The 14,323-nt window shown below is 41.2% G+C and overlaps 1 protein-coding gene and 1 long non-coding RNA gene across 5 annotated transcripts; both read left to right on the top strand.

Annotated features, from left to right (window-relative positions):
* Positions 1–3,412: 3,412 nt before the first annotated feature.
* LOC146676994 (uncharacterized) lies at positions 3,413–8,792 on the top strand. Of its 4 annotated transcripts, none has more exons than XR_014913134.1 (5): positions 3,413–4,009; positions 5,068–5,155; positions 5,876–6,033; positions 6,462–6,516; positions 7,458–8,792. It is a non-coding gene; the product is annotated as an uncharacterized LOC146676994 (long non-coding RNA). The 4 variants fall into 4 exon arrangements; XR_014913132.1 differs by having other exon boundaries at positions 7,455–8,792; XR_014913133.1 differs by having other exon boundaries at positions 3,414–4,009; positions 6,459–6,516.
* A 2,520-nt stretch (positions 8,793–11,312) lies between these two features.
* LOC146676993 (TBC1 domain family member 2A-like) lies at positions 11,313–13,506 on the top strand. The gene is made up of 4 exons (XM_085417391.1): positions 11,313–11,483; positions 11,568–11,753; positions 12,378–12,499; positions 12,829–13,506. Exons 1-4 carry the CDS (start codon positions 11,313–11,315, stop codon positions 13,028–13,030), a joined length of 681 nt encoding a protein of 226 aa, XP_085273517.1. The 3' UTR covers positions 13,031–13,506.
* Positions 13,507–14,323: the final 817 nt, after the last annotated feature.

Here is a 14,323-nt window from a genome sequence, read left to right as displayed (position 1 = left end):
TCCGGTTGCTTTTTTCCCCCAAGCTCCTTAGAGTTCTCTGAAAATGGTCAGGTAGAAGGACTGGACTGAAAATGAGTAAAAAAGCAGCCAAAGCCCAAGGAAGTTGAAAGATTGGAAACTATTGCTGAGGTCATGTCAGTGTAAAAAGTTACCTACAAGTCTGGCACCTTGGAAGCAAAACATAAAGAAATAAGGTGTAAGGCCAAATGTTTGGTCCTGCAGCCAACCGGACCATGAAATATAGAGCACAGGTGAACAAAGTGAGGCAGCAGTTTGCTGATTTCCACCTTGTGCCTTTCATGTTGATCAGCTTAGTAGTTTGCCAGCTTTCTAGCTGTTAAAGACTTTTGGCGAGAGGTTATTCATATTTGAACTCTAATTGAACCCCTCTTTTTTACTGTTTTTTTGTTTGTTTGTTTTTGGGGTTTTTTGTTGTCTTAGATGGCCTGACTCAGCAGGTGGGGGCAGTTTCTGAGTTCACCTTCGTTCAAACAGTGCAGAAATGGTTTCGCTATGCTCCAGACCGGATGGGTGGTGCAGGACGCCCGATATCCAGCCCCGTCATGGAGTAAACTAAAAACAGTAAATAATACATTTAACAAACAAGCAAGCTCTAAATTCAAGAGGAGAGACTGCAGACGTAGCCGCACCATTCCAGGGATTTTTGGTTAGCATGAGGGGTCTAGCCAGGACCCTTACTGGATACTTGGTGGGAATTGAACGTGCGACTCCAAAGATGTGTAGTATTACCACTACACTATCCAGCTGCGCTACACTATCCAACAAAAAAAGTTTTTAGAAAATTTGATAAAGTCTGATGCTTAATATTGTAGGGATATTAATATCCCTACAATATTAATACGGATTAATAACACAGAGAAGTCATACTTCTGTTATGACAGAATTAATTGGGTAAATTATATTTACAATTGTAACATTGTAAACTTAATGTTATGATTTTACATTATATTAAATTGTAACATGATGTAAAATCGTAACATTGTAAACTTAACGTTACAATTTTACATTATGTTGCAATTTAACATAATGTGAAATTGTAACATTGTAAACATAATGTTACAATTGGAACATCAGTCCATCTATCCATGCATCTTCATCCGCTTTATCCGAGGCCGGGTCGCGGGGGCAGCAGCCTAAGCAAAGAGGCCCAGACCCAACACGCTGTGTACTCACCTTTGCTAAGTACATGTGAGATCTTGAATAAAAAAAACAAAACAAAACACACTTTTCTTTTCTGTTTTATTAAAAGCACTTTACAGAAAGTGTAATTGTTTGTAATGAAGAAAGAAGTAGGTAGGTTTGCATGTGTAATTAGTGTGTTATTGCAGAAGAAGCTTAATGTGTAGTTTGCAAAAACAATGGGAAAAAAAGATGGTTGAAGAAGAAAAGATAAATGTCCTTTTTTTTAAGTATTCCCTTGGCCGGTCGTTTGGCTTATGACATGTGGCGGGGACTCTGCTACAGAACTCCGCCAGTTTGAACCCCCCACGAACTCACCGCCACGGCCCTGCGCGGGGGGCGGGGAAACTCGCTCGCATTTCCTTTTTGCTTTTTCCTGCTCGAGCCAAGTCCTCCGCCCGCTCTACATCTCTCTCATTACCCCTTATTACCTTACACTCATGCCTTTGCCTTTCACCACTTCAAAACGAAGCCTACTTCAATATTACCTTCATACGCTCTCTTTGCTTTTGGCTTTCCTCATGCTGTGTACTCACCTTTGCTAAGTACATGTGAACAGATCTTGAATAAAAAAAACAAAACAAAACACACTTTTCTTTTCTGTCTTATTGAAAGCACTTTACAGAAAGTGTAATTGTTTGTAATGAAGAAAGAAGTAGGTAGGTTTCCATGTGTAATTAGTGTGTGATAATGCTGCAGAAGAAGCTTAATGTGTACTTTGGAAAACCGATGGGGGAAAAAGCTGGCTGAAGAAGAAATGATAAATGTCCTTTTTTTTCAAGCCTTCTCTCAGCCGGCAGTTTCAGTGCCCTCGCTTGGGGGGCGGGAAGACGTGTTTCCTTTTTGCTTTTTCCTGCTCTCGCCAAGTCCTCAGCCCGCTCTACATCTCTCTTATTAGCTTTTATTACCCGACAATCACAATCAAGAGATGTTGAATAAAAAAAAAGAAAAGAAAAGAAAAGCTACTTTTGTTTTGTGTTTTATTGAAAGCACTTTACAGAAAGTGTAATTGTTTGTAATGAAGAAAGAAGTAGGTAGGTTTGCATGTGTAATTAGTGTGTTATTGCAGAAGAAGCTTAATGTGTAGTTTGCAAAAACAATGGGAAAAAAAGGTGGCCTAAGAAGAAAAGATAAATGTCCTTTTTTTTAAGTATTCCCTTGGCCGGTCGTTTGGCTTATGACATGTGGCGGGGACTCTGCTACAGAACTCCGCCAGTTCGAACCCCCCACGAACTCAGTGCCACGGCCCTGCGCGGGGGGCGGGGAAACGCACTCGCATTTCCTTTTTTGCTTTTTCCTGCTCGAGCCAAGTCCTCCGCCCGCTCTTCATCTCTCTCATTACCCCTTATTACCTTACACTCATGCCTTTGCCTTTCACCACTTCAAAACGAAGCCTACTTCAATATTACCTTCATACGCTCTCTTTGCTTTTGGCTTTCCTCATGCTGTGTACTCACCTTTGCTAAGTACATGTGAACAGATCTTGAATAAAAAAAACAAAACAAAACACACTTTTCTGTTTTATTGAAAGCACTTTACAGAAAGTGTAATTGTTTGTAATGAAGAAAGAAGTAGGTAGGTTTCCATGTGTAATTAGTGTGTGATAATGCTGCAGAAGAAGCTTAATGTGTACTTTGGAAAAACAATGGGGGAAAAAGCTGGCTGAAGAAGAAAAGATAAATGTCCTTTTTTTTCAAGCCTTCTCTGGCCAGCCGTTTCAGTGCCACGGCCCTTGCTTGGTGGGCGGGGAGACGTGCACTGGCGTTTCCTTTTTGCTTTTTCCTGCTCTCGCCAAGTCCTCCGCCCGCTCTACATCTCTCTTATTAGCTTTTATTATCCGAAAATCACAATCAAGAGATGTTGAATAAAAAAAAAGAAAAGAAAAGAAAAGCTACTTTTGTTTTGTGTTTTATTGAAAGCACTTTACAGAAAGTGTAATTGTTTGTAATGAAGAAAGAAGTAGGTAGGTTTGCATGTGTAATTAGTGTGTTATTGCAGAAGAAGCTTAATGTGTAGTTTGCAAAAACAATGGGAAAAAAAGGTGGCCGAAGAAGAAAAGATAAATGTCCTTTTTTTTAAGTATTCCCTCGGCTGGTCGTTTGGCTTATGACATGTGGCGGGGACTCTGCTACAGAACTCCGCCAGTTCGAACCCCCCACGAACTCACTGCCACGGCCCTGCGCGGGGGGCGGGGAAACGCACTCGCATTTCCTTTTTGCTTTTTCCTGCTCAGCCAAGTCCTCCGCCCGCTCTTCATCTCTCTCATTACCCCTTATTACCTTACACTCATGCCTTTGCCTTTCACCACTTCAAAACGAAGCCTACTTCAATATTACCTTCATACGCTCTCTTTGCTTTTGGCTTTCCTCATGCTGTGTACTCACCTTTGCTAAGTACATGTGAACAGATCTTGAATAAAAAAACAAAACAAAACACACTTTTCTGTTTTATTGAAAGCACTTTACAGAAAGTGTAATTGTTTGTGATGAAGAAAGAAGTAGGTAGGTTTCCATGTGTAATTAGTGTGTTATTGCAGAAGAAGCTTAATGTGTACTTTGGAAAAACGATGAGAAAAAAAGGTGGCCGAAGAAGAAATGATAAATGTCCTTTTTTTTCAAGCCTTCTCTCAGCCGGCAGTTTCAGTGCCACGGCCCTCGCTTGGGGGGTGGGGAGACGTGCCCCCCAAGGAGACCTGCTAGATTGTTCAGAAGGTTGTTCTCATCCATCCAGATGGAGGATCACTAACAGGAGCGTGGAAGACTCCAGAATCCACTCTGGCTGGAATCCGGTGGATATGCAGTGTGTACAGGTACAGGACCATTTAAACGGACAGCATTTATAGAATGACTATTAAAAGTCAGCGAGTGTCAGTAATGTTAATGTGGTTATGTTAGTAATACACCGAGTGCTAATATAAGAGCTTTAAGATGCATTTGTAGATATTATTACGTGTTTTACCGTCTTTGTGGTGCTAGCTTAAAGTTACGGTGTAAACGTTAGCTTATATTGGAGGAAAGCTGTTACTGGTTAAACGATGTTAGCACAGAAATATTAGCTTCTGTCATGACTGATGAAGTTACTAGTTAATAAAGTTTTCAGTAAAGTGATTAATCGCAGCCACAGGTTGACAGCAAATATCTCGATTAGCTTCAGTGCATCTGTAATAAATATGTGCAAGTTTCAGTGCTTCGTTTAAACTGTATGATACTTATACTGACCCAGGGTCAGTGTAAAATACAATCCTAGCTGTGTGAACAAAGCCACTGTAAATTTAATCCTGCATGACAAACCTCAGGATGCAGATTATTATTACTCTTTCCTGCTGGCACACCTGAGAGTCAGCTAGAAACTTATAGTGACGTGGACATCATGCAAAGACTGCCAGACTCTGTAATACTGCAAATGATCAGTGACTCAGGTTAACACTAAACTTCAAACGGTACCTCTGTGTGCTGAACATCTAGGATTGAGTCAGGCTACATTGACTGTGGGACTTTAATGTGTTAAAAGCAGGTTGAAGACGGCTCAGAAACATTTGAAGATTAAAATTTAGCATTATGGCTGCTGGTGGTTTGTAATATCTACTCAGCTGTATTTTTGTTACTAATTTATGTTTGTTGTTGTTTAACACAGATTTCAGAAGAGCAAATATGCTTAATAGTTTAACTAGATTTCATTTGTCAGTGTTTGACTGCTGAGTCACCGGAAGAACTCATTTCATTCATTCTCCATATGATGTTAATTTACAGAAATGTTTCACAGGAACTGATTTCTCCCAAAGGTTGAACTAGTGTGTTTCCATAGATTACCTCTGTATGAATGTACTTCTTAAATGAAGGCAAGTGTTTGTCCTTTTTTGTTCCTCAGGTACAGTACGTGATATCAAGGGCAGGTGGTCAACACTGGGGACAAGAAGCAGACATACTTCCAAGAGGGAGCTGCAGTGAGGTCAGAGGTCAGAATCTGAAACAGCTCAGGTTTATATTTTAGAGGTTATAAAAAATCAAAATGTATTTATAAAGAAACCTTTAAATAATAGTCATAATTATGATTATTATAAGAAATATCAAACATTTAAGTGGATTTTCTGTTACACATATTGTGTTAGCCCTGCGATAAACTGGCAGCCTGTCTTTGTCCTGTATCAGCTGGGATAGGCTTCATCCTCCCGCAACCTTGAATTGGATACATTTTATTCCAATTATGTAATCTGATCATTTACAAACTCAAGGTATCTAATCAAAATGTAAGTAATAATTATAAAATGGGAAAGCAGAAATAAGTGTGACATAAATGTAAATGTGTGAGCTGACATAGAGCTACATGCAGTCTGAAAAACCTTTGTTGTCAAGTTTGCAGGTATATCAGCACGAGACATTCTTACATAGAAGAGACATTAAAGTCTCTAACTCAGTGAAGCATTATTGGTCCCGTCTGTTTGGATAAATATAGTAAGTTGATGTATGTCCATTTATTGACACATTTTCTTAAGTGCTTATCCAGTTCAGGATCACAGTGGAGCTGCAGCTGGATATGTTCACTAAATAAACCTTACAAAAGTTAACAATAAACCTGCATCCATGTACGTTGTTGTCCACAGGATGAGAAAATCAAACTGGAACACTGTGGAACATGTTAATAAATGTTTGTGTGTTTATGCCTGTGTCTTTCACAGGAGGCGCTGGAAGGTTTCCCTAATAGTTCCTGGTGAATCAAAGCAGAACCATAAAGGTTGCTGGACTGCATGATGGCCTTACCCCTGAGCAGTCATCCTGTTAAAGGATGAACCAGTTAGAAGCTGTTTTCAAAGTAGCTGAGCAGATTTCATCTCAAGTAAGCGATTAACTGTTTGTTCATCTGTTCCGCCACTTAAAGAGCATTTAAGGACGTCTTTTGAGTGTCCAGTTGAATTAATTCTACTGGCTCTCATGGTCATTTGTTATTATAGTCATATTTTTCATGTTCATCCAGCTATTTAGTAAATTCTATCTATTTAGTAATATCCGTCAGCTATAAAATGTAATATAAATATAAAAATATCTAAATATCTCCTGCCCTTTATGTTTTAATGATGTAAGTCTGTTATCGTGTTACATTAGCATTCCTCACATATCAATGAGATGCTGTACAGTACAATCCTACTGACACAGCAGAGGGATAACGACAGCTATTCAACATCGTTACACGACACATTCGAGCTGCATGACGCAGACAAAGTGACTAAATCATCTTTTTGTGGTTTATTGTCTTCAAACCAGCAGACAAAGCCGATGGCAGAAGATGTCGGAGAAGAACTTCAGGCCGTGGACTGAAAAGGTATTTTTTTCTTGTTATCAAAAGACATTTGGAGTGGCAGCTTCTACAACTGGTTGTGCTAAAGTAAAGCTTACAGTCTAAGAAATCACAGTGTTGATATTCAGCACAAAGAGAAAAGCTCACTTGTTTGAATTTATTTACAATCATAGTTTTATAAATTCTGACTGTAAACAGCTTTTACAGCTTTGATATTGTTTGACACTCGATATCAGGTGATAGGGTTTAATTTAAAGGTTTCTGTGTCCCAATGAGCCATTTACACTGATCAGTGTCAGTTTAACTGTAACACATTCATTATTTAGATTCAACAAAGAAATAACTGAATGTAAAAAATGGCAGCCCTCAGGCAGGTTTATAGAGATACATGCATGCATTATGAAATTTATGTATCCCAGATAATTGTTATTCATCTAGTCATGGCAGACCTACCTCTTCCTCCCAAGTTAACTGCAACCCAAAATAACTAGTGGGGCTATTTACACACTCACAACCAGTGTGGGGTAAAAAGAGCCACCAAAAAACTGTCAGCCACAGATGTGCTAGAAGAGTTAGAAGCTCTACTTATGGAGAAACTTTCTAAGTCTAACAGGGGACAGGAACTCCTGCCCAAGTAACATGATATAAGCCCACATACAGCCCAGCCATAAAGTGAACCAAGTTAAAGACAGCATGGGACCAAATGCATGTAACCAGCCTGCACCCACCTGACATTTCTTCCTCCTGAATTAAATGAATGAAGGGATGAAAGTTAAATGACTACAAACCTAAAGCCACTAGTTCCCACACTGGAGCTCCCTGACACTGTGTGTTAACTGTATTTAGCTTGTATCAACAGTTGTAACAGGCTAAGCCACCTGAGACACTGCATTGAATTTGTTCCTGTCTTACTGGTTTCAGCTGACTGGTTTCAACTCAGATATTCTGCTTTTTCCTTTCAGTAGATCAAAGCAGCTCGTGCTCCTTCTGCTTCCAATTTAGAAGAAGAAGAAGAAGGCGAAGGCTTCAGCGAAGTGGCGTTCATGGTCTCAGTGAACAGTCACGGTCACACACTGCATGTGGTTTTAAAAGCAACATGTCTGTTCACCACAACAATGGAGATGTGTAATATTAGTGCAGCTATGGTTTGTTCTTGAACATCAGTTCTGTTTTCTACTTTGATCACTCAGACCAAAAAAGTGTTGTTTTCAGATTCTTTCTTTTAAATCTATAAAGCACCTGTTCATTTTTTTTATTACAATTAGTTTCACATAAATGTTAGTGTTTCCTTTTATGATCTTTTAATGCTTACACTACACTGTACATGAAATCAAACCTAATAATGAGGCAGATAACATTCCTGTTACGATCCAGACTAGTGGTCTTACTGGGGCCGGTGAACAGGACTGTAAGCTTGCCATTGTGCCAGTTAAAGTAAAATCAAAGAGAGGTCAAAGAATAGTGGAAACGTATGCCTTTCTGGACCAAGGGAGTTCAGCATCCTTTTGTACAGCGGGTCTTATGGACAAGCTGAATATTGCTGGGAGGAGGACAAAGATTCTCCTGCGCACCATGGGACAGGAGAAAGTGGTGGACAGTTTCATTGTACCTGAACTTGAAGTTGCTGGATTGGACAGTGACATGTACTGTGATATGCCTAACCTCTTCACTCAGCATAAAATGCCTGTAGATATTGGTAACATCCCAAATCAACAGGACCTGGTTGACTGGCCACATTTGAAGCATGTTCATTTGCCAGAAATTAAGGCCAATGTTGAGCTTTTGATTGGCATGAATATGCCCAGAGCTCTAGAACCTTTGGAGGTCATCCGGAGTGTAGGTGATGGACCCTTTGCCATTAGGACTGTGCTCGGCTGGACTGTGAATGGGCCACTTAATCGAGAATGCTGTGGAAGGCCAGGATGTTTGGCAACAGTTACCGCCAACAGAGTTTCTGCTGTCACACTGGACAAGCTATGGAAACAGCAGTTCAAGATGGATTTTCCTGAGAGCAGCAATGATGAACAGATGGGGCTGTCAAAGGAAGACTTGAAGTTCCTGGAATTGGCCAGCAAGATGGTGACTTTGGGGGATTGGCACTACAGCATTGCCCTGCCACTAAAAGACCGAGACATAAGAATGCCTGACAACTGTGCAATTGAGCAACGAGCCTTAGGTTTGAAGAAAAGGTTCATCAGAGATAAAGACTTTCATAAAGACTACACTGCCTTCATGACAGATCTTATATCTAGAGGATATGCAAAGAGAGTCCCAGTCACAGAATTAGAGCGCCAGAAATGGGGAAGGATTAAACGTGGTCCTTATAGTGGATGATTCTGCACCTCGTGGTTCTTGGCTCATTGGGAGAGTCACCGGAGCTGCACCAGATGAAAGGGGGCTTGTGCGTCAGGTCTGGATTAAGACCCCAACCAGCCATGTGTGCAGACCCATCACAAAGATATGCCTTCTTCAGGAGGCCTCTGACCCATGACTATGACATTTTTGACACAGTGTGACATAACTAACTTTGAATTGACTTTAATGTTATGAGATGTACATCAGACTGACTATATTTAGGCTAAGTGCTGGTAACCTCTGGCCTATGACTGACTGACCATGTGCAGACAGAAGAAAAGAAGAGAAGACATGAGAAAATAACTTTGGTGGACTTTTGAGTATGTTATGTTGTCTCACTGGGTGTCTGTGATATGATGAAGTGTGTGTTGTGAGTTATGGTGTTGGATGTGTAATTATTACTGTAAAAATGTAATAATTAGGGGCCGGAATGTTGTGGATAGGCGTAGCTTTGGGTCACGTGGTGTCAGTAATAGTGATTGCTATATCACCTGTTCACGGCCCGAGGGAAATTTTGTGAATGAGTGGGTGATGGGGGAAGTCGACTTTTGCTGACCGCTCAAGCGTCCCAAGGCGTTCCCAGGCCAGCCGAGAGATATAATCTCTCCAGCGTGTCCTGGGTCTGCCCCGGGGCCTGCTCCCGGTGGGACATGCCTGGAACACCTCACCCAGGAGGCGCCCAGGGGGCATCCTTGTCAGATGCCCGAACCACCTCAGCTGGCTCCTTTCGATGTGGAGCAGCAGCTGCTCTACTCTGAGCCCCTCCCGGACGGCCGAACTTCTCACCCTATCTCTAAGGGAGAGGCCAGCCACCCTTCGGAGGAAGCTCATTTCTGCCGCTTGTATACGCGATCTCGTTCTTTCGGTCACTACCCACAGCTCGTGGCCATAGGTGAGGGTAGGGATTGTAACATTGTAAACATAATACAATTTTACATTATGTTACTGTCAGAGTCGGACGGTGCCCCGACCGGTCGACCTGTGTGTGTGTGTTTTTTTGTTCTCCTCTCTCGCTCCGCTTTTTCTCCGCTGCGATTGTTACCTCCGACCCGTAAGTGCTGCCACTCTGAGCTGCCTAATAAGCCTGGACGCGATCGAGACGGAGAGACGGAAGGGGACACTTCACTGATTCTAGGGAGTTTTGTGGACACACGAGGGGAGACGGGGAGAGGAGCACTGAAGGGACTTGCACTGTGGATAACTGTGGATTGATTTTGGCTTCACTGTAAATAAAGACACTGTTCAACTTAAACGAGAGGTCCGCGTCTAGGTTCGCTAACTCACCACCCTTAACAGCTACAATTTAACATCATGTAAAATTGTAACATCATGTTTACAATGTTACAATTTGTAAATTGTAACATTGTAAACATAATGTTACAATTTTATATGATGTTAAACTGTAACATAATATAAAATTGTAACATTAGGTTTACAATGTTACAATTTTACATTATGTTAAATTGTTACATAATGTAAAATTGTAACATTATGTTTACAATGTTACAATTTTACATTATGTTAAATTGTTACATAATGTAAAATTGTAACATTATGTTTACAATGTTACAATTTGTAAATTGTAACATTGTAAACATAATGTTACAATTTTATATGATGTTAAACTGTAACATAATGTAAAATTGTAACATTATGTTTACAATGTTACAATTTTACATTATGTTAAATTGTTACATAATGTAAAATTGTAACATTATGTTTACAATGTTACAATTTGTAAATTGTAACATTGTAAACATAATGTTACAATTTTATATGATGTTAAACTGTAACATAATGTAAAATTGTAACATTATGTTTACAATGTTACAATTTTACATTATGTTAAATTGTAACATAATGCTTAACAGATAATGGTTATCCTCTTTTTATATCATACATCATTGTCTCTGTAGGAGGGTCTGGAGCACTCCCTGCTGAGCCGCTGGGCTCAGTACCTTGCAGGCAGGTCCGACGATGACTTCATCATCTCACCTGAGCTCAAAATTCTGGTGCGTGAAGGCGTCCCTCGGGAGTATCGGCAGAGAGTGTGGCGCTGTTTGGTCCGAGCCAGAACTTTGACAAGCCAAGAGTGCCACACGCAACGCTATCAGCAGGTACAGCTGTAGAGAGAGAGAGTGCTTTATCCGCACCTGAGCACAGGTGGCTCCTCCTTCTTCCTGTTGGGAATGCTGGCGAGCACTCAGTAATCCTGTTCTGTTTCCAGCTGTGTGAGAAGAGTCGGACAGCTCCTAATCCTGCCTCCAGGCAGGTCCAGCTGGACCTTCACTTTACCCTGACGACCAATCAGCACTTCTCCTCGCCGTCCAGCCCCGCCCTCCAGCCCTGCCCTCCAGCAGCTCCGCCGCATCCTTCTGGCCTTCTCCGGGCATAACCCTGCCATTGGCTACTGCCAGGTACTCAACAGGTCAGAACAAAAGTATAAATTTTATATCTGAGTTCTTATGTGGACCCGCCTTCCAGGCAGAACCTCACCTTCCATCAATGTCCACAGGTTAGTGGCCCTCGCTCTGCTGGTCCTCCAAAGTGACGAAGACGCCTTCTGGTGTCTGGTGGCAGTGGTGGAAGCCATCATGCCTCAGGACTACTACACCAAGAATCTGGTGGCCTCTCAGGTCAGCAGACACACTCACCTGCTTGCCTGCTGTGATCTGTTTTAGTGATCAGTGAGGCTGATCTCTGTGAGTCTTTGTGCTCAGGCGGACCAGCGCGTGCTGAAGGACTTCATGGCGGAGAAGCTTCCTCGCCTGGCATCTCACTTTGAGGATCACAACATTGACGTCTCTCTGGTCACCTTCAACTGGTTCCTGGTGGTTTTTGTGGAGAGTCTGCCCAGCGACATCCTGATGCCTCTGTGGGACGCCTTCCTGTATGAGGGTACCAAGGTACCATACACCCGAACACACCATGACAGAAATGCAGACAACACTTGAATGCACCACAGTAGTGTCCATGGAAACAAAAATGATTTTGTTTTCACCTTTAGATGTCTTTATTTACATTTTAGGAGTAATAAGACATTGTTTACTAAGCATGGAGAACTGTCATGTGACATGAAATAGGAGTGGGAAAGCAGATCATTCTAGTAACGACCTCACAGTCTACCACAAGCAGCGTAAATCCAGACGATGAGCGGGACAATGGCTTTGGGCTTGTTTCTGCAATGTGACAAATGCAGCACAGCTTTTACATCGTTTGTCTCAGGAAATAAAATCACAGTTCAGACACAGAAATATATACCACACAGGGATAAATGCTGACAACAGCTTCAGCCACGTAGATCCAACCCAAAAGTTTAATTTAAACTTAAAGCTCAACTACCAAGTAAGTTAATATTATCTGGCAACTGAGGAACCAAGTGGCTTATTGGAAATCGATCAGAGCTGTAATGAGTAAAGGGCCCAACTGCACCACAACTGAAAGAGTAATTTTATGACTCACCTCCTCAAAGTTTCCAATTAATTGTGTGGCGTGAGTGTCCTGTTATGAAATGTGTGTCTGTGCTGCAGGTGATCTTCAGATACACTCTGGCTCTGTTCAAATACAAAGAGGACGACATCCTGAAGATTCACGACAGCGTGGAGATCTACCAGTACCTACGCTTCTTCACAAAGACCGTCTCCAATGCCAGGTACGCACTCGCCTCCACCCGCCTTAATCTACGAGCTGTTACACTCTCAGAAGTGTAGCGGATGTAGCTGTTGAATCTTTGAGCTTCAAACCCTTTTTACTGAAATTTTGTGAGAAGTTTAAATTTCCCTGATCACAGTAACAACGATTTAAAGATTTTTAAGTATCTGCAGCTCTCGGATACATGTGGTCCAGTCAGTCCAGTATTTCCTGCTCAAACTGCAGTACCTGAAGTATCAAGCAGCATAAAACAGAAACACTCAAGCTGATCAGTTTCCAGTTCCTCTGTGTTGGTGATCGAGTCCTTTCCACCTGCGTGTGTCCATGCAGGAAGCTGACCAGCATCGCCTTCAACGACATGAACCCATTCCCCAGCCGGCTGCTGAGGAACCGGCGAGTGCTCCACCTGGAGCGCCTGCAGGCGGAGCTGCGTGAGCTGGAGGAGCAGCACAAGGAGTTCATCACCGAGAGCGTCGTACGGAAAGACAAAGAGCTCGACGTCATGGTGAGCGAGGACGACGAGGACCTCTGATCACACGGGACGCTTCAGCTGCTCACTTCGAGACGACGATGAGTTTTCCATGAGTTCAAGAGAATTTTACTAAACCGGCTGTTAACTGGTTTCCTTCACACCAAACACAGGATTGTGTCAGGTTCACCATCTCTACTAACACTACAAGGAAACAGACGCATACAGATTTAACTGCATCACATCTCTGAAACAAGCTTGCAGTAAACAAATGTGTACTGTGTTCACGTGTGTAATAAGTCAGGCTGCAGAAATGTGCAGATGTATTTCAGTGAATTCATTTGGATTAATATGTGATAGCTTATTTATTTCATTGCATCTTTTGCTTTATACCTAAAAATGCGTGACATTTCTAAATGTAGTCACATCCCTATGAAACATGGTTGATTATCAGCTGTAGTCACAGCTGGTGATAAAGTAATTAAATGTCCAGCTATTCAAAAATAGGGCATTCTGCACAATGAGTACTTTTTGGTACTTGAAGTATTTTGATGCTGATGCTTCAGGGCATTGTGCTGCATTGTCGAAGCTCTCTGGGCTTCCGGTTAGAACGACCTCACAGTGTTTTATTTTGATCTGGTGTAAAGTGCATTGTGCAGAAATGACAGCATGATAGTCACATGATAAAACTGACTTTTCTTTTTTTTTTTAATTTTACTGGGTGTGCATCTTGTTCAAATGTCTTTTTCAGCATTTGTACATAAATATTCTGTATATAAATATTTGATTTTCATTTATTTTACAGAGTCCTTTATTTTGTTTCACAAATATGACATTCATGTCAAATGACATCTGCAGACTTTATAATGACCAGCAGGGGGCAGTGTATTGCAGTCTATGAGAACATTTACTGAGACCTGTTTCATGCACTAGTTTCATGTCTCATTGAATCCAACATGATGTTGATTTTGTAAATTAAGGTCACATCTTCATCACATCTAATTTCAAAACACTGATCAATTTTTTAAAAAAATGAATTCTATACCAATTGCAGGAATAAAATAGGAATAAATAACAAACGAGAAATACATACAAAACAAGAGAAAGGCACACATGAGAGAACAGGTCACATGACAGCACAGCATTATCTACCCACAATTTGAACTAAATAACAGATAGCACAGGCAATGAAAACAAACGGAAATCAGAATAAATTTAAAAACTTTTATTGATGTTAACTTGAAGTGCTGAATTAGCCCTGTTGTCAGTTCAAATCACTTCAATCTATAGCGCACTTTAAGGTCTTTAGACCTTAAAAAGTAATACACTGCAAGGTAAGCTTGCAGCATCTTACTT

The sequence above is a fragment of the Rhamphochromis longiceps genome, linkage group LG2 (assembly GCF_057381845.1).
Source record: "Rhamphochromis longiceps isolate RC_006_pf linkage group LG2, R_longiceps_female_GT1.1, whole genome shotgun sequence".
NCBI lineage: Eukaryota > Metazoa > Chordata > Actinopteri > Cichliformes > Cichlidae > Rhamphochromis > Rhamphochromis longiceps.
Note: the sequence above shows the minus strand (reverse complement) of the source record. Positions and strands in the feature narration are given on the sequence as shown.